General features: G+C 39.2%; 1 protein-coding gene across 1 annotated transcript in view; it reads left to right on the top strand.

Annotated features, from left to right (window-relative positions):
* Positions 1 to 21334, top strand: part of GPC1 (glypican 1) — a 193560-nt gene that overhangs the window by 149183 nt on the left and 23043 nt on the right. The window contains exon 3 of the mRNA XM_053389945.1: positions 16635 to 17026. Within this exon, the coding sequence (XP_053245920.1) occupies positions 16635 to 17026 (392 nt within the window). The remainder of the gene's footprint in view (positions 1 to 16634; positions 17027 to 21334) is intronic.

The raw sequence follows: 21334 nt of genomic DNA, 5'->3' as shown, positions 1-21334 counted from the left end.
GAGGGATATAAATCAGGAGTGCCATACCTGCGGGCTGTAATTCAGAAGTGCCATGACTCTGAAGCGATCGCATCACGTGCCCAGCTGACCTCAGCCTACTTAGTGCTGAGTCTACAGAAACGCGTTCTCACCATCACAAGCGCAATGTATCCACAGTTGCTTAGCCGCAAGATGTACTCACAGTTGCAACTACAAGGCCAGTTACGCCTAGCCTGGCCTGAGGTCAAGAAGTAACTGTTCTGTAGCCAAGAAGAGAATACTGGACTTTGTCCATGCGCTTTCCTGGCCAATAGTGACACAAAAGATCATGTGTTTGTGTGTTTGCTACAATTGTATAAATGCTTTGTGCTTGCTTTGTTCAATGCTCGGTTATTTCTGGAATTATCCTGTTGATGCCTTCAAATGCTTCATCTTAGAAATAAACTTTTTTTTACCTTTCTACCCATTGTCCGGGACAGCGTTTTGGACTTTTGTTCCGGTAAGAAGACAAATGAAGAAATCACATATTGGAAGATGATATAGAAAGACCCCCTAAACCCAACAAATTAATGAATGCCAGAATCTTGTTAATATTTGTGGTATTAAAGGGAATATTTCAGGGCAGTGGACAAATACAGGCTAAGCTTCCTTTCCAAGCCAGTGCCTCACCCGGGATAGAGCATACCTTCTAACTTTTTCTGATTGGGGTGTGCTCTGGGCGAGTCATGTGACCCGCACTGTGCTCTCCCCCTCTCCAAGTGCTTTTTTTGCAGTGAGAGAGCAGCACCCAAAATGGCCGCCAATATCTCATGCGGGAAAATTGGATGTTCCATTTTTTTTCCAGGGCACTTGGCAGGTATGATAGAGCTGTTAGCATGACAAAAAGAATCCTTGGGCCCGGGCTGACAGAGGTTGCCAAGCTGACAGGGTGTGTGTATGTGAGGCGCCAGAAGAAGGGTGTCTTTAGCAAGGTGTGTTGGAAACAAGAGGGAAGAACAAAGGGAGATCTGTTTTTGGCAGGCTGGCTGAAGGGAGACTGGGAGAGAGATGCTTGGGCTCCAGTGTTGCACTGTTGTGGGGAAGTAGCCCCTCTTGAGATGACTATGCGGTTAAATCTGGACTCCCTCCATCCAAACTCAGGTGTAAATGTGATATGAAATGTGAATAAATCCTATTTCTTAAAGCTGCTACAGTCTCCACTGTCTCTTGATTCCCAAAGGAACACAGACCCTGGAACCCCCTGGAATTTTGTGCCAGCTCGGCATAGATTGGGAGTGGCGCCCAACCTTTGTATCAATATGGAGAATAAATAAGGAAGCCTAAGAGAAATTCCACAAGCTTGTGGCTACATGTCACGATGACTGCAGTGCTATAAACTGCTCATTAGGTAAACAAATGTAAGCTAAGCTTCAGTGTAGACCTCCCAGCATAAAAGTACATCTATATGTAGAAAATATATCTTAAATGAATGTTCATGAGAGAGCAGGGAAAAGGTCTTTTCAGCTGTGGTTTCTTGCTTACAGATGCTGTTCCCGGGAGACTCTTAAAATGCTGAATTGCCATTGCTGTTATTGCTGCCATTTTTAGCTTCTGGTGTTATTATTGTATCTGCTCTTGCTATTTTTGTGTAATGTTAGTGCTGTCTTGTGGTTGCTTTAATATTTCTTTTAACTTGTAAACCAGCTCGCTAGTTGTTGATGTTGTTTTTTAAACTGAAAAGCAGAGTAAAGTTTTCATTTATTCCCAAATAATATTCTGGTGCTTCATCCAGAAAAGAAAATGGATGGGGAGGCTAGAGGAACAGCCAGCAGCCAATCTCAGATCATCAAGAAGTGTGATTTATTTTTCTTTCCTTTTCTTTCTTTGATTGATGAATCGTTTTAATAGACAGAAAATACGTTTACCACAGATAACATAACTTAAAGCAAAGCTACTGTTCACACTGTCCATCTTTTCACCACATCATGCTACTAATTAGTATATATGTAAAATTTGGTTAGTTCTTCAGCCAGCTGGGGCTAGCTTCTTTGGCCCTGAGAACCACTTTGAAAATTTTCTAAGTTTTGTTCACATCCACATCATTTAAATCACTATTATACCACTTCAACAGTCATGGTGAATCCTGGGAACTGTAAGATTGCTAAGGGAGGATAGAATTGTAACTCAGACAGGTTAACTACAGTCCCCAAGATCATAACCATGACTGTTAAAGTGGTGTAAGAGTGCTTTAAATGTATGGGTGTGGTTATGACTAAAATGTACATCTTTTGTGAATAAGGAGGACTCTGTGGCTTCAAGTAAATATGTTGCACTACTGTCAAGCAGTGAAAGGTTTCTAAAATCTTTTTTTTTAAGGCAAATCAGTAGTTTTCTTGTAATTTCCTGGTTGTAATAATCTTTAATATTTTGAGAGTGTTTTGGTATGTTTTAAAATCATACCCAGAAGCCTTTGGACATTTTTAAAATAGTAATAAAAGAAGCAGAATACTGAAAATATTCTTAATACAACACTCCCTTCTGCTCCCCTTCTCTTTGTCTTGGTCATTCCATCACAAAATCCTCTACAGCTTATGAATGCTAGCAACTTTTTTGAAGAAGAAGAAAAAACCACCATCAACAAAACAGCATGTCATATTAATCTGTGTGTGCTTTGAAGGACAGTTGTCTTAACAGGTGTTCATTGTTGCAGCATACCAACATTACTATAGCATCTCCTAAGACTTTCAGAATTATGGGTTAAATATTATAAGAATATTTAGGGGGGAAATATGCTATATTTGTGTTTAGGGAATACTCCCCTCAAGTTCCGTGCACTGGTTATTCTTAGGGTATACTGGATTTTTTGTGTGTGAATAAAATAGTATGAATTCATGGAGGGCGCAACTGTGGAGAAAGAGGGGCATTGAGTTGCATCGTTCTCTCTTTTTCTTCTTCCCTGCTGTTGAGTAGCTCTTAACCTATATTGCAGTTAGCACACCAAAACATTTTTTAAAAAACACCAAGTCTTGGAAATAACCATTTTCTGTGTGTTTATACTGGAACTGGAATCTATGCAGAGCACACAAAATACAGTGAAGGCTTCTGTGCATGCAAAATGCTTGGCTGCACATGTCAGCCAAGCATCCTCAGTTAGGAGACTCAAGTTGTTCACACAAAGCTGCCTTTCAGAGTGTGATCACACCATCCAATAGCTGCCTCTGCCCTCTTCCCCCGTCCCCCGGTTTCTTTTTATCTGTGTGTTTTGATAATGATATACTCCCAAAAAACTGTGTTCAAAAATCAGATCACTTCTCTTTTGGCAAGCACATATGATGTCGTTAAAGGAACAAGCAAGGCCATTTTAAATACAAAAAGAAACCTCGTTGGAAGCACCAGATGAGGGTACAAGACCAAGAGTTTGTCCCTTGCCCCTTAGAGCAGCATTCCCCAACCTGGTGTTCTCCAGATGTTTGCTGGAGGCAGTATACTTCTGAATACCAGGTACAGAGGTGCCTTGGGTTACATACGCTTCAGGTTACATACGCTTCAGGTTACACACTCCGCTAACCCAGAAATAGTGCTTCAGGTTAAGAATTTTGCTTCAGGATAAGAACAGAAATTGTGCTCTGGCGGCGCGGCGGCAGCGGGAGGCCCCATTAGCTAAAGTGGTGCTTCAGGTTAAGAACAGTTTCAGGTTAAGAACGGACCTCCGGAACGAATTAAGTACTTAACCCGAGGTACCACTGTACTGGGGATTGCTAGTGGGAAGAGTGTCGTTACACCCTGGTTCTGCTTATAAGTTCCCAGTTGTCATCTGGTTGGCCCCTGTGAATGAGGCCATCATCCATAATAGAAGTTGGGAGACAGTGAACACCAGATCTCTTGACCAACACATTTACTTATCTGATTTCAATTTTGTAAAGTCTGGATCTTACCTCAACCAGTACATTTCTGTCAACGTGCACCTGCTCCCTTGACTCATGTAGTACATGTCTGTTTTCAGAATAATATTTATCTCTCAAGCACTGAATTCTGAAGTCTTTAATCTTGGTGGAAATGGACAAATGACTTCTTGAGGTGAACGTGTGCTTGCTGGTTTTAATATATGCAAAACATGTATCTTGAAATTATTGCTTCCAAAATTCACAGCACAAAAGGAAGGACTAACTCACTATCGTTCTGTGAGCCTCTTCTTTGTAGGGTGCCAATCATCGTACCTATTTTCCGCTTTCAAATCCTTAGAGGTAGAGGAATGGGAAGTAAGTAACCCTTCTGAGCTCTCACGTCTTTAACTTGGTGGCAAAATAGCATAAACTATAATGTGAACAACTCTAGTGAATGGTGCTTTGTGCTTCTATGGAGTTGCTGATCTTAAAAATAAATTTGTGATCCTGCCTCTGCTCCCAGAGCTTTGTGGTGAAATATTTGTGAGCAATATCCCATATAGATTTTTTTTTTAAAAAAATCAGACATGTTTTCAAATTTTAATTTTGAAAGAGTGTGTTACATTTTGAAAACAAAAAATGCTTAACATTATTTAGGGAAGAACAGTTTAAAGGGAAGGAAAGTGCAGCATATACATCTAACTCACTTTGAGTCAATACATTTATTTTTAACTTTGAAAATGTGGGCTTCTGTAGTGTGTCATCTTCATAAAGGACTTTTATTCTGAGTAAGAGCACAACTGAGGATATTTAGCCTGATACTGTTCATGGAGGCAGCAAGTGCACTCAAAGAGACAAAAGAACTATAAATCCACTGTGGGTTGTAAGTAGAATACAGTGACATGCTTATATTGCAAAAACAGCTGCTTGGAAACCAAAATCCAGATAATTGTCCCCAAAGTTTACCACCGCACAGACTTTTAACAGATTAATTTAAGCATTTTGTCATGCAGACATACTGAAAAATAAAGCTCCTAATGATTCTGCTTTTGAATAGCCTCTTGTCCTGTCTTGTAAGGCTTAAAGTCCCTCCATCCCACATGCAGATGCAGAGGAGCAGGGGGATATTTTTGAGGATGAAAACTAATGGTTTTAATTATCAGCTTCTAATAGCAAAAACTCTTTCGATTTTTTCAACTGGAAAATCCCCAGTGTGAAAGAGGAGAAACGTTTCTTGATTACTGGAATAGCTCAGCTAGGCAGCCAGGATATGTTAGCCTGTGGACAGAAGTGAACATTATCTGGTGGCTGCCCCTTTTCTGTGGAATAGCATTCCTCTTGAGATATGACACGCACCCACTGTCCGCACTTTGCGGAAACAATTGGAGATATATTTTATTTCGACAGGCTTTCCCAGCTGGATCAATGGGGTTTTACCACAAGTGTCCACTTGTTAGGGTTTTGGTCTTGTTTTAAATGTATGTTTTAATGGTTTTAACTGTTTTTAATTATATTATGTGTAAATCACCTTGCAGCAGTGGCTAGGAAGCTGGTTGATAAATAAATGGCTAATAATAATAATAATATCTCTATTTCAATGATCCAATTATTCTATGATTTCAATACAAAACGCCAATGGGAAACAAACTGTAGATGTGATTCTAGGGCTCCATAAATCTTTGACAGCTGTCTGCTGGAGGTTGGGGAGCTGTTTGATCCCTGAACTTGTCTGACTAGACTTGAGAATGTTCTCCTATCCAGCTGAGCCAAAGCTTAGGCAGAGTCCCTTTATATACTTTTGTTGTTGTTTAGTCGTTTAGTCGTGTCCGACTGCAAAGCACAGTTGGGAACAGAGCAAATGCAGTGACTTGCTCTCTGAAATATCCTCATACCCTTTGCAGAAAGTTTTGCCAATCCAAGCACATTGTGCATAGCCCATTTCAGCCCCCCATTATCCTTGGGGATTAGTAGGGGGTTGTTGTTGTTGTTGTTGTTTAGTCGTTTATGAGTGATCGCCAAAGACGAAGACTATCTAAAAGCTATTCTATGTGATTGCACACTTAACTGGAGGGGGGTAATGCTAGGCCACATTCACACCATACATTTAAAGCAGCACTTTAAACAGTCAATGCTTCTCCCATATAAAACTGGGAGCTGTAATTTGTTAACAGTGCTGAGAGACCGCCCCCCATTACCCTCTGAAAGCAACTATTTACGGAGTGGTTTAACAATCAATCTCCCTTCTCACAGAACTCTGGGAATTGTAGCTCTGGGAGGGAACTAGGGGACTCCTAACAACTCTCAGCACCCTTCATTACAGCTCCATATTCTGCGAGGGAGGGCCATGACTGTTTAAAGTGGTATCATTGTACTTTTAATGTATGGTGTGAATGTGGCCCTAATCACATGGGCTAATGAAGGGCATGCAGAGAGCACATATTCCACCTAAGCTTTAGGTTACTTCGGTTGGAGCAGTTCTCCCAGTTTGATAAGACAAACTGAAGGGATTGCGACAGCCACTCACATCCATGGCCTGAGCTGTGTCTCGTAGGCTAGCTCTGATCCATCCACAGTTTCTTGGGAGCCAGAAGAACCAACCTTCAGTGGATTTTGTACAGCTCTTTCTGCACAGTTGGAGGTGGCCAGAATACAGAAGAAGAAGAAGAAAATAGATGAAATAAGTGCACACAAAAAATCCATATATACATTTTGACAACAACAAAATTGAAACAAAATGTGTTTCTGATTTACGATCAGCTTTAAAGCAAGTGGCAAGCTGTAGTCTGCATTGGCCCATAAATCATATCAATAATTGTCTCGATAGAAACACAAACTTCCCCAGAGACACCCCCCACCAGCAAGGCTGGTGACGTTGTGTGGTTGAAGGTATCTGCTCAGTTAGCCCATGAACAGCTATGAGGGCAATCACCACATAGAGCAATTCAAGGTAAGTTTCAGGAGATGTTTCTGTCATGTAAACTGACATTGGATTACAAGTTGGAAGTCTCAGTTTGAAAATTCCTGATATGCGTGATAATTATTATGGTGGCTGCTTCACTCTGTGTGCTACTACATTTTTTGACATAAGAATGCACAGAAGCATCAGTCATCTTAACTCATTCAGTGTACCTGACCTTGATGTTTCTTACTAAATCATCTTTGCACGTTTTAAAACTTTGAGAGTGTTGGAACATGCAGTGAAGGCAGCCATTTTGATAATACTTTCTGGAAACATCCTAGTTTCTAGTTCTTTCCAAATAAGAAAGAAAGTGTGTTTTGATAGCATGGGCAGAGAGATAAAATTGTGTGAGGCTATGACAAGAACAGATAATACAGGGAATGGTGACTGAAACAGAAATGTTATTCCAGCGGTTGGTTTATCCTCTCCTTTTCTCTCTCTGGGGAGAGTCACTGTGTCAGAGACACAGTGCAGCACAAATCTCTCTTTAGCCTTTTTGAGATGCTGGATTGCTTAAAGGCCCTGCTTATTTCTCTTGCAATCCTCATGGCACAAGGAAAATGTGTCTTCTGTCCACCTTAAAGCATCAAGACAAGACAAGCATATTTTCATATCCTCTTAAACTTGTGTTGTGAATTGCTTATGTGGGCAATGTTTCTGAGATTGGGAATGGATCATTCCAAGAAGAGAAGCTTAACTATTTTATTAAACTATTATATATTCTACTTAGTTTTTGAAACAAATACAGTGGTACCTCGGGTTAAGAACTTAATTCGTTCTGGAGGTCCTTTCTTAACCTGAAACTGTTCTTAACCTGAGGTACCACTTTAGCTAATGGGGCCGCTGCGCCGCCACCACGCGATTTCTGTTCTCATCTCTGCTCCTGTGCTTTCGTATTATCGTTGGCATTTTGCTACTGTAGTTTTGCTGATGATGTCTTGTTTGTTTGTAACTATGTAATGACTTGTTGCAAGTGATGGGGCAATTCTGTTTTATTGTTGCTGATACTTTGTCAGTATCATCATACTATATGTAAAAAGGACAAGGACAGCTCAAGACATTTTGCTGCACATCACACACATTCCCATCAAGGTGCATAGTGCCCAGGGCTGGCCAGGTTATTCACACACCTGAAGCATAAAATCCCCAAAGTGCGCCTCCTTACTTGACAATACATTAAATAATTAACTATTTACTGCCCTTTCGGGATACCTAGTCTGAGTTGCTTTAAAATGAAGTGTTTGTCTCATTCTGCCTAATGGTAGTTCCTGCCTGGAAATGGATTTTTGAATGTTGTAAATTTGTTTTTAGTTTCATTTGAATTATTATAGATAGATTTAATGTGCTATAGAATGACAACATGATCCTTGTATATTTTGGCAGTTCTGTGGGTTGTAAAATGCCTCAGATACAGTGGCATAGAAAGGTAGTATAGCTATTGAAAAATGAAATGAATGCTTCTGAGTTTTATAGAAGCATCTGACTGACCATTGTTGAAAATAAGGTCCTGGTGTGATCCAGCAGAGTTTGTTACATTTTCACTAAAACTAAATGGCTGGTTGCCACACAAATGTACAAAAAAGACACAATTTGATTTTCAAAAGGCTTGCAGTTATTTTATTTTTTTATTCTTTTGCCTCCATAATTTCTTCGGCTGTAGCATGAAAGCCTGTTATGAGAAATGTGTTGGACACAACAGGGCATTGGAATTTAAGATGATAAACACTGACTTCAAATATGCTTCATGCTGATGTAGCTATCTTTCCAAGGGAGTTTTGAAAACTACAGAAAAGGAAGAGCTGCATGTTTCTTTCTGCTTTGTTAATATTATATAGGGTACCTCACACTCTACTCATCCTCCTCACATTCTTATAAACCAAAGATTATTGAGATATGATAGCAATACTGATGTGAAGTATATTTCAGTCTTGTCTCTTTCACTGCGGTAGTCTTGGATAGAAAACCTTCCTTGGCACCCATCCATTTCTGAAAGAGTTCCATTCATTTTGAGCTGAGAAACAGTGATACAGCATTTGATATCTTTCTGCTCTGCTTTTCTTTGTAGACACTTCTTTTCAGAAATGAGCTGAATTCTGTATCGTATTTGCAGTTTGATGTTCTCTAGAGAGTTAGACCACTCTGACACAAACAGTCTTAAGACAAACTGACAAATAACTGTTACCAGTTCACAGTTTTTATTTTATTGAACTGTTAAAAGCAAGGTTCGGGCAATTTTAAATCTATCTGCCATCAGAATGAACATTTATAGCATTTTTATAAGGGGATCAGTGAGTGCAGAGTTCAGGTAATATCCAATGTTACTCATGAGTATGACTATCACTTTATTGGGTATCACTTTCCATTTAGTTATTATTTAATAAATATTTATAGTATCCTTCAATAAATAATTAGAAGTGCAGTTCACAAAATAAAAGCAATAAAATAATAAAACCAGAGCAATCACTAAAATAGCAAACAATAAAGCAATTAAAATATCAAAACTCATCAGATGTGAAAAGCCTGGGACAATTTAAAGGTATTTGCCTGCCACCAAGAAGACATTTTGCAATTCAGATGAATGCAAAAACAGTGAACTCTAAGGACAGCAAGCCAATAATGAAACCATGTGATGTATATAAACAGAAGATCAAAAAATCAGAAGCTGATAGCATTAAATGGAATTCAGACTGTAACATCTAGCAATGAGAAGTACCTGCCATTGTGTAAAAAGGAAGTAGGCTTGTTTTGCTGAGTTAGCAGCCTTGGAAAATCCCACGCTGAGCTTTCTAGAGCAGAATTTGTTGCTAAGCTCCTAACATTTAAGAATGGTGCTGCCCATTTATAGAATGTGCTTAGAGCAGAATTGCTCAATATAACAACAGCTTTATGAGGAGCTTGAGAAATGGCTTTGAAAACCTTGTCTACAGTAAGTTCCTTGATCCAAATTAATTCCTCATAAACCAGTCAGAAAATCCAGTAATTTCATGTTTTAACTCTCACTCTTTCTTTTCTTGGTATAAGCAGGTGTCATGTGACCAGACATAATAAATACAAAAAGCTGTTAAGTAGGTAATCCTAAACTGCATCTATAACAAAATTAGTTAAAAATGCAAATACTCAAATTATTTTAAATAGTGAGCAAATAATGACCTTTCTGAACTGGCAAAGGTATATGCTATGACATAGTCAAAATTGGGACATTGATTGGCTTATTTCATTGTTTCAATTTAATTTTAGATTTCTCTGTGTTTTCTTGACTGCAGATTGTGGTTCAGGAAGAGAAAACTTAACTCACAATCCCAAATTCAGATGACATGCTGTGCCAAACTGTGGCTTAGCTGCCATGCCACACTAAGCGCAAAGGACTGTGGAGGAGCAAAGTGGATACGAGCTGCTCTCAAGGAGCCAGCTCATTTGCACAGCTTACCACGATGCACAAACCAACCATGAGGCCTTACCCAACACTAACAGAGCCAATGACAGTCAACACTGATTTTAGGATTTTTCAGACCCATAGACAATGTAAAGGTTCTTTCAGCTAGCATCTGTAATTCCCAATGGACGTAAACAAAATAGAAATAGCTTTTCTGTGGGACGCTTGTCTCAGGGATGTGCTATACAAAATAGAGAATCAGATGTATTTTATTGGACCAGCATATTCTAAGAACTGTGCAAGGTTCAAACCTGTAAAACGATACTGTTTTCAGTAGGCTAATAAAATGTGTGTTGAAGTATTGAACTCTGTGTTAACCTTGCCTACATTAGGGCATCAACACCGAAGTAACAGATATGTAAGCTATTTCTTTGTAAGAAAGTAAGTTCTTTGAAATAAAGTAATTTTGTTTAGTATGGGGATTGGGTGCCAATCAGATTCACTCATAGCAAACTCTTTAGCCGAGAATACAATGGAGAAAGAGTTGATGAGTTATTTAATAGCAGCAGGCATGCCTGAAAAACCATCTTTGGATAAACTACCAACTAGTGGTTCGTGTGCATTCATTGCTCATTAAGCCAACAGATTCAGCTAAAGCATCCACTAATGCTTAAGCATCTGATTTTTCTCACTGTCGAGAACCCTCTATCGTATTTTTCTAGGAGGCTCAAATATTCCCAAGGACTTCTTGACATTATGAAGACGGCTGTGCACACACACTTTCAACGGGGCTTTCAAGAGAGAAGCAAATAAGTATCAGGAGAAAACAAACCACATTATTTAACAAAAACACATTTCTAAATAGAGATTCCAGAACTCACATTCAGTCTCCCAGTACTACAACTACTCTAAACATCATTGGAGCTAGAGACCGAAATAGAAGCAGGGGTGCGGTTTGTACATCCATCCTTGTCAGTTCCTTCGCAAGTTCCATTTGGATGCTGCTTCCCAGCCTCCTGGACCTCTCTACTTAAGTTAGAAACCAGTGATTCCACAGGTGACCCTTCACTTCAGGTGACAGATGACACATGCAGTGTATCTGCATTTACCATAGCTTCTTTGTGTTAATATATAGAGGTCTTAAGAAACTTACACTTCAAAGGGAAACAAGAAGGAAAGCCACACATCCATCTAGATGGGTGATGGAGCTGAACTAGCTATCCATTCCCAAGTTCCCAAGGCCCCTAGCTCTTTATGTTTGCTGTACTTTTATATCCTTTCTTCCCTGAATTGGTAGGAAATGGGTAGAACAAGCTTTCTTTTTTCTGCTGAAAAGCACTTCCACCTAAAGTGCTTTTCACTGCAATCTACATATTTGTGGGTGGCATCTAAGTTGCTTCTATTTTATTTTCATGTTCAAATCTAATTTGCTCAAAGCATGTTTAACTTGAGCTTCAGTTTCAGATTCTGTTTTCCCTATTGCATGCCACCAGCCCTGCAACCCACCAGCTGCAGTTTCTGGCAGGTTTGGGTTTTGTTTTTTGGCATAAATATTTATATTAAGGGTACCAAATTTTTATCAATTAATCTGGAGACACTTTTCAATGGATTTTGTATGGGGACTGATTTGTAAATCCGGGGACTGTCTCCAGGGAAAGGGGACGCCTGGTAACCTTAATTTATATAGTTCATTAAAGTTATTGGACTGTCAGGGCCACACTAAATGTGATGCTAAATATGTTTCTACCAATCACTTTTTATAGTAATCATGTAGGGGGATCAGGACTGCAGTTGACAGGGATGGAAAGTGCAAGAACACAGCATTTGGGAGTACAGTATATTGGCACAAATGGTAGGTTTTTCCCCCTGTCACTAATGGTAGTTGGGGGTAATTTTCATGGAAATTATAGTTGGGGAGGCAAGGGTATGGTCGCTCCTCCCCATATACTACAATCCCAATAAAAACTGGAGGAAAATTAGAACTTACTATTAAATAAACATAAAACACTGATATGATTGCAATAACACAGTTAACATTGTATGTAGTTAGACCCCAATAACAACATGAGAATTGTTATACTAGTTTACAGTAACAGTCCAAAGAGCTCAATATTGACTCTGTCAACAGTAGACAGAAATATGTCTTGCAAACCGGGCATGGAACCTATATGCAACCATTTTTCTCCTGTTATCGCACATGGAAAATAGGAATAAGAGTCACCAAAGCTAAACCTAAACAAAACTGAATTCAAATAGTTAGCAAATAACTTTAAGAAAAGGTGCTTTAATTCAGTAGCTTACTGTTGGACAGAATGAAAGATAAACAGTGCTGCATATTTATCCTGCCATACAGGAGTATATGATACCATTTTTAATGTTTCAGTTAAAATACCTATAAGACACCTTTCCTTGTAAAAAAACCTCTGGAAGAATTCAGTATCACAGTATTTTATAAAGCATTAAAGCCCAGGAGAACAATAAAATTAATCAAAAGCAGCAGTCAGTTTGTTGTGCTGTTGAAAAGATCCCAAGGTTTTGCTCAAAGGGCTTCACAGCACACCTTTTTTGAACAACTCTGCTTGAGCTGATGCAAAGCAAAAGTGCCTTTAAGCAGAGAAACAGTCTATCATCTAACAGCAGGAGAAGAAGGCTAACTCAGAGTGGCGCTGTAAACTCTAAAATGTTCGTGGTCTTGTGAAGGTTGCTTGAGGGAGGATATGACTCTAGGAATTAGTATCTGCATATTTAAAATTGGTCCCTTGGGTTAATAGAAGAATTTGCTTAGGAGAAGTACATTAGATTAGAGTGCTCTTGGAGATCTGAATTTACAGCCTGTTCTTTGGTGACAACTGGAAATTAGTTTTCCTGTTTGCATCTGTAAGACTGTTTATTTTCTGGCTTCTTCCAATGTAAATAGAACATGTAAGTAGTTTTAAGGAGCACCAGGATTCTCAGTAAGATTATCCTTTTCAAAAATAAGCATTTTCCTTGTACACAGCATCATCAGATAGAACTTGCCTCTCCCAGGTTTCACCCCCTTTTGTAGCAATTACAAATTGTCAGCATTCACAAAAGTTCATTTTTAAAATATTGGCATTTTGATAAATATCTAACTGCAAGAGGTACCAGAACTCTTGATGTTTTCAGAAAGGAGGAAATATAATGCTGACCCAGCAGCTAACAAAGCTATTTCAGAATTAGAAAAATAATTTATGTAAAAAGTGCTTCAAGCACATTACGTTTTTTAATGTGAGTTCAATTTGTAAATTTTACTTACTCACACACACCTGTGTTACTAATCTTCATTTGTTTAAACAAAAATTTTTTTTCCTTGTATCTGAAGAAGTGTGCATGCACACGAAAGCTCATACCAAGAACTAACTTAGTTGGTCTTTAAGGTGCTACTGGAAGGGGGGGAAAATTGTTTTGACTATGGCAGACCAACACGGCTACCTATCTGTAACTTCATTTGTTTGTTAAAGATGGAGGCAAGCTTCACCAAGACAGGATTTTCATACTGTATTTGAGAAGTCTACCATCTACTGGACCAGACTTTAGGATATATAGATGTGGTCGTGGTCCGAATTGTAATGATTCCCTTGCACATGGTAGTGACATTGCTAGGATCTGGAGATATTTGTACCTGTTGCCATGTTCACAGTCAGAAAGAGGGTCCTCACCAATGATTTTCTTAAAACACCAATGATTTTCTTACAACAGTTTGCATTTCCATTGCTCCAAGCATTTCTGAACCACGCAGGGTTCATTCTCTTCTAGAAATGTCATTACTTGTAATGAATCTCCCCACACTCTGCCATTTTCCCCTTGCCTCCAGTAAGTATGGTTATGAGGTAGGGGTTTCAGAGGCTGCCCCATGAGTACTGTGGCAAGGACTGATGCCTCTAGACCCAACCAGATGCTGATGATGTCATTGTATGCCAGAGTAGAGGCTGATCCAAGCACAATTTCATTCAGTTTTCTGGATTTCAGCGGATGTCTCTGAAGTCAATGTGGTTACTTTGGATTAATGCCAAAGCGAATTTGTGTGGGTCCACCCATCCTTATTTACAACACATGCCATCTGTGCCCTTGTGTTTTAAGCTGATATCATCATGCATATTGTGAGTGTCTTCAGGCTTGATGACTGCAATACCAAGTGATGACTTGTGAATGGCTGCATGTAAAACAACTACCATAAATCAAACATCATAATACTTTCTTAATCACTTGATGTACCTGAAAACAACACTTTCCTGTAAAAATAATCCATGTGTTCAGCTGCAAGGCACTGAATGCTGAGATATGCATGCTTGAAATAGCCCTTTAAATCTTTCTGTCCTTTAGTCAATAAACCAGCTTGTGCTTCTTGGTTTTTTCAGTATGGAATAAACCCAAATTGCTTACTTCTTGCTTATTATCATCACACATTTCTCCTGTTTTGTTTGCTCCTCATGTTTTTATTACAGGTAGTTTTATTTCCTTCCTGTGCTAACTTGGCTATTAGTCAGGTGCACTTTGGGGACCTAATTAAAAGGTTCTGCGAGTGCTCTGGACTCGGACATTTTTCCCCAGTCAGAAACTACCATGTGTATTCCATTAGTGAATATAGGATAGCTACTAGCCTTGTGCCCCTAGGATTGAGTTACACAAATGAGTTTAGAATATTTTATTGTAACCTGTCTAGATAATACAGGCACCTCTGCACAAATGGCTTTTGATGCATTACTTTTAGGAAATATGTTATTTACACAGGTCTCGGGTTGTATATTTGCACAAAATTATAGAAGCTCTGAAACAGCTGGCTTGCAACACTATTGAATTGCTTGTAAGCAGGAGAAGGAAAGGAATAGGGAAAGAAAAATAGTAGGAGGCCAGTAATATACCAAAATATTACCTCCTCTTCCACCTTCATGTTTATCCATGTAACAGGATAAGGGCTTCACGTTTCCATACTAATGAACATGTAGACCAGGGCTGGACAATATCTGAGTTTTCGACATCAAGTTGTATCAACATCGTGATACACTGATGTTTATACTGATGTCAGTATATCACGATGTCTGAAATAAGGATGGAACTATGTAGAGGCAAACAGTAGGACTGAGTGATATCTGGTTTTCAACTTTGTGATATATTACAATGTCTGAAATAAAGGATGGAGCTATGTAGAGGCATTTGCTGGCTTCACAGTTTTTCCCACAATGTGATTTTTGCAAAGCACACCAACACATATATCATGATTTGCAATATATTGCCAGGTCAAAAACTATGAAACTGATATCACAATGTGGACTTCAAACTGGTTTTGGACAATGTATTGATATATTCCCCAGCCCTAATGTAGACATGGCTTTATATCACCATGCAATCAGGGCACCAAAACTGGCGAAGACCCTCTTTTCACTGGTGAAGTACCTGGAATTTGGACAAATTCTTGCATGGTTGTTTCCTTCTTATGTTTGAAGTACTGCACCGTGATGTTCTAACAAGAGCATTTCATTGGACTTTTAATGACTTACTATTCCGGGCCACAATGTTCACTATTCCAGTGTGTTTTGAAAGGAAATACTGCCTCAGCCTAAATGTCAACAGCACCGTAGCAAAATACTCTGAAAAGACGTAACATTTGCTCTCTTTTGTTAATTATGAGATTGGCAATAATGCAGCAGTTAAATGTCTGCTGTGCCATTTTACTTGAAAGTGAATGTTTTGTAAGGTGTCAAGCGCTTTTTCATGTCTTCTTAAAATTGAGAGCAAGTATTAAGATTTTAAGAACTGTTTGGACTATTTCCCTGCACGTGTTAATTTTTTTGTATATTCTCTTAAATAGGATTGTTAGCTTTTGCACATGAGTTCCTCTCAGGAGCAATGGCATGGAAAAGAAGCTTTTAGCATCTTTTAATCCTGTCAGCCTTTTGTCATACTGATTTACACAGTGATTTGCATATATTATCCTTAGGGATTAAACAGTCAGAACAAGTGTGATTGCATTTAAATTTCACTGGTGCCTTTTGCCACCACCCTAAAATGTCCATGAAATATGTTTCATCACATTTCACATTGATGAATTTCTCCATCAGTTTTTGCCAAACCAGGATCTGTGGCTGGTTTCCAGCTGTACTTTAACCCAGAGAAAATATGGTGCTTTGATTTGCAGACGCACGGGAATGTTGTAGAAATGCATTTTGGACACTGGCCTTTTGGAAAATACTCTTTTGCAGATAGGAGCATTTGCATATACATAGGGTTGGAAATAAGTGAGCAGATTACAATTAATGTTTCCTTTTCAGTGCCTGAAGAAAATACAAATACATTGGAGAATATCTACCATATGCTAATGGAGTAATAGGCTAATCCAAATATAATTTGAAGCATCCTATTTGAATGGCCCCTCTTTCAATCTTTCTGGAAATTTCCGATTTTCACGCTGATTTGTTCCCCGTACTTTTTCTGTTTGCAGGTTATTTCCAGGACTTGTTGAATAAGTCCGAGAAGGCCCTTTATGACACATTTCCCAGTATGTACGGAGATCTATACACCCAGAACTCAAAGGTTTTCAAAGACTTGTATAGTGAGCTGCGGCGCTATTACCGGGGTTCCAACATCAACCTAGAAGAGGCTCTCAATGAGTTTTGGATTCGCCTGCTAGAACGGCTCTTCAAGTTGATGAATCCTCAGTACTACCTTCCGGATGAGTATGTGGACTGCATGGTGAAGCACTCTGAGCAGCACAAGCCCTTTGGAGAGGTTCCAAGAGACCTGAAACTGAAGGCAACCAGGGCCTTCATTGCAGTCCGCTCCTTTGTGCAGGGACTTGGTGTGGGCAATGACGTTGTCAGAAGGGTCTCTCAGGTAAGTCATTGGCGAGAATTCCTGGGTGGTCACCTTGCCTGAGGCATTTTCAGGACTCTGTCTTAATTAGCGCAGGTGATAATTATTTTAACAGCTCATTTTAACCTAGCAGTTCGAAAACACACAGTGCAAGTTGATAAATAGGTACCGCTCAGGCGGGAAGGTAAACGGTGTTTCCATGCGCTGCTCTGGCTTTGCCAGAAGCAGCTTAGTCATGCTGGCCACATGACCCAGAAAAACTGCGGACAAACATCGGCTCCCTCAGCCTGTAAAGTGAGATGAGCGCTGCAACCCTAGAGTTGTCTGTGACTGGACTTAACGGTCAGGGGTCCCTTTGACGTGCTTTCGGAACGGCTAGGTTGGCAGGAGCAGAGACTGAGCAACGGGAGCTCACCCCATCGTGGGGATTTGAACCTCCGACCTTCCGATCAGCAAGCCCAAGAGGCTCTGTGGTTTAGACCGCAGCACCACCTGCGTCCCTTTTAACTGTAAATGACTGCTAAAAACATTGGTAAAGGCCGTAAGGCGACACATTTGCTACAAAGAGCACCATGCTCTTTTTTTCCTTTTTGATGCTGAAACACATACTCACATACTGCAGTTTATAAAACTAGGCATTTTATAATGAAAAACTTTTCCTTATGAAAAGTTGTTCACTTTCCGAGCAGAAATGCACTGTGCTGTGTCATTTGTTGGTTATTCTTATATTATCTATTGATCTCATCAGACAGAATTGTTAGTAGAAGGGGAGCATTCTTCGGTGCTCTAAGTTCAAATTCAAGAGAAACATTGGGAAGTTGACAGTGGCTAAGTTTTTAATTTATAAATGTGGTATAAAATCATTCAAAATTGGTTGTACATCCTGTTCTCATGACACTTCAAGTAGTTTTTTTTAAGATTTAAAAAAGCAGGAGATTGACATAATTCAAGTGAAAGTAAGAAAAAGCTTATTTGTTTTTTTAATTGATATCAGTAGTCTTGTTCTAGGCCTGAATACATGATCTGGCCACTTTTAACTATATTTCCCCCCTTCCCTCCATTCTCCTGTGCCTCTAGAGTCAGATGTGTGAAGATAAAATGAATTAAAAGGCCCACTGTTGGAGAATTGTGGGTGTGAGGTTCCAGGAACCACTGTTTGGGCATCCCAAGCAGGAGTGGGGGCATCATGGCTTGACTTCTACAGTCTTTCTATCGATTTCTTAAAAGTTGAAGGTACAGCGGTACCTCAGGTTACATACACTTCAGGTTACATACGCTTCAGGTTACAGACTCCACTAACCCAGAAATAGTGCTTCAGGTTAAGAACTTTGCTTCAGGATGAGAACAGAAATCGTGCTCCGGCGGCGTGGTGGCAGCAGGAGGCCCCATTAGCTAAAGTGGTGCTTCAGGTTAAGAACAGTTTCAGGTTAAGAACAGACCTCCGGAATGAATTAAGTACTTAACCCGAGGTACCACTGTATTCAACCACCTTTCATTTCAGTGGTTGCAGGAGCATTCCTCATATGGAACAGCTGTTTCCATTGACATTTATCGGAGCAGCTTGCACTTTCAAGAACTCCCATGTAAAGAGCATGCAGGGCTCTTGACTGTGGATTGCATTCATGCCTCATTTGCTCTCTGCTCTTGTGGTACAGAAGTTATAGACTTTATTACCTCCATAGATTCTCCTTCTTCCAAAGATTGACCTCCAGTCACCAAGTAAGAAGTCTGCTTCCGGCAGATGAAGTAAAGTGTCATCAAACAAGGGGCAAAACATAACATGCAGGAGGTTGAAGAATCACTCTGTGTGTCTTGTTGGCAAGGCCATTAGCTATTAGTCTCTTATCCTAAAATATATTTGATGTCTAAGCCCAGGAAATAAATTTGCATTTTGACCCATATATGCATCTTCACCAGCAAACAAGGATATCATCCTATACCACTCCTCCTCATTACAGCCATGATGATTCCCCTGTAAATTTAGTGCAAATAAAATGAAGGGAAATGGGCTATCCGTAAAAGATGATGATAATAATAATAATAATAATAATAATAATAAAATAAAATTTAAAAATTGTCCAGTAGCACCTTATAGACCAACTAAGTTTGTTCTGGTATAAGCTTTCGTGTGCATGCACACGAAGAATCTGAAGAAGTGTGCATGCACACAAAAGCTTATACCAGAACAAACTTAGTTGGTCTATAAGGTGCTACTGGACAATTTTTTTTTTCCCGACTGTGTCTACCTACCTGAATGTAAAAGGGTATGTGAGAGAGCCAGTAAATAATTGGAGAGCAGGAGTATGTCAGTGGCCACATGACAAGCAGGACTCTTGTGATTTACAGTGGTACCTTGGTTTACGAACTTAATCCGTTCCAGAAGTCCGTTCTTAAACCAAAACCGTTCTTAAATCGGGCCGCACTTTCCCTAATGAGGCCTTCTGCTGCCAGTGCCCTTCCACTGTTCAGATTCCGTTCTTAGACCTAGGTAAATTTCTCAAACCGGGACACTATTTCCGGTTTTGCGGAGTTTGTAAACCGAATCGTTCTTAAACCGGACTGTTCTTAAACCGAGGTACCACTGTATTTGTTTTTAATGACTTCTGCCTCCACATTTTGCCTAAGTTGAAGTTCTTTCCTCGCCACCAGCTGCTGGACCTCGTATCATTCTAACATTTCAGCCATCACCCTTTTCAATTTGCACTTCAATAGGCTCTATATATTGCAGAAGCTCTTGCAGTGATTGAAAGGCATGTGTGCAGAGAGAGAAGTGAATAGAAGCTGCTCAAAGAATCACACATTGGAGGAGACCCAGCAACGCAAAAGTGCCCAGAGCCACAATTTCTCTTTTCCAGAAATGGCATTCAGAGTTAGTTCTCCTAATAGTCAGTGGAGGAAAAAGGCATTCTTGATGAAGGAAAAGCATCATGTTAGATTTGGAGCATTCATAATTGGGTCTGAAACTCTTCCTGATTATTTGTTGTAACAGAAGAGTGGGTGGGGAAATGATTGACAGAAGGGGAATATATTGGATTGGTGGCCTGTGACAGTGTGAGTGACAGATTGAAAAAGACAATGCAAGTGAGGCAGAGTTTCTCATCATACATTTAAAGTGCTAAGATACCAGTTTAAACAGTCATGACTAGTGATGTGAGGTGAGAATATTCTCCGGAGAATATTTTCGAGAATATTCTCTGCTAGAAAATTCTCCGGAGAATATTCTCCACAAACTGTAAATTCTAATGTTAAGAACCAGTTTTACAAGCCACATTTTAAAAATTTAGTAAATAATAAGTCAAGCTGTGATATCTCCAGTGTTTTATTTTCTGGAAATAATAGCATTTATTTTAAACTTTATATTGATTTTATTAGTGCTGCACTGAAAATACTGTACCATGTAGATATGCTTATTAAAGAAGAACATACTCAGGTAGCAGACCTGAGTTTTTTAATATTCCTTTTACTTTAAAAGCTACATTTCATACATACACAACATACCGGGTAGTTATAATTCAAAGTTGATGGTAAATATACAGTTAGTGGCAGGCTTAGTGATTAACGTGAATCATTCACGTTGAATTTTCAATTTAAAGTTTGGTGCAAAAAAAAAAAAATGTGAATTCACTGCATTGCCCCATTGAATAAAAGTATCTGTACAGGTAGGTAGCCGTGTTGGTCTGCCGTAGTTGAAACAAAATAAAAAAAATCCTTCCAGTAGCACCTTAGAGACCAACTAAGTTTGTTATTGGTATGAGCTTTCATGTGCATGGTATCTGAAGAAGTGTGCATGCACACGAAAGCTCATACCAATAACAAACTTACAGTAGTTGGTCTCTAAGGTGCTCCTGGAAGGAATTTTTTTATTTAGTATCTGTGCAGTTTTTGGTTGCCATCTGAACAAGTTTACCCATGAATAAACATGTATATTAACTAATTATATCATTTTCAATGCATTAAAATTATATCATTTTCAATGCATTAAAATGAATATTCTCCTATTTTAAATGAAAATTCTCTAATATGCTCATTAATCTAGAATATTCTCCAAAAGATTATTCTCGTGAATTTAACATCACTAGCCATGACTTCCCCCCAATAATTCTGAAAGCTATAGTTTGTTAAAGATGCTGATCCCCTCCCACAGCTACAATTCCCAGAGTTCCCTTTGATGGGAATTGATTGATCAACTACCCTAGGAAGTGTTTTTGCCAATATCTGGGTCCCAAACCATTTAGGGCTATAAACATCAGAGTAAGCACCTTGAATTGGGCCTGGAAAACAGTTGGTAACCAGTATAGCTCTTTTAAGACAGAGGCAATGTGCTCATGG

This window comes from Podarcis raffonei, chromosome 5 (genome assembly GCF_027172205.1).
Source record: "Podarcis raffonei isolate rPodRaf1 chromosome 5, rPodRaf1.pri, whole genome shotgun sequence".
In the NCBI taxonomy this organism is placed as follows: domain Eukaryota; kingdom Metazoa; phylum Chordata; class Lepidosauria; order Squamata; family Lacertidae; genus Podarcis; species Podarcis raffonei.
Note: the sequence above shows the minus strand (reverse complement) of the source record. Positions and strands in the feature narration are given on the sequence as shown.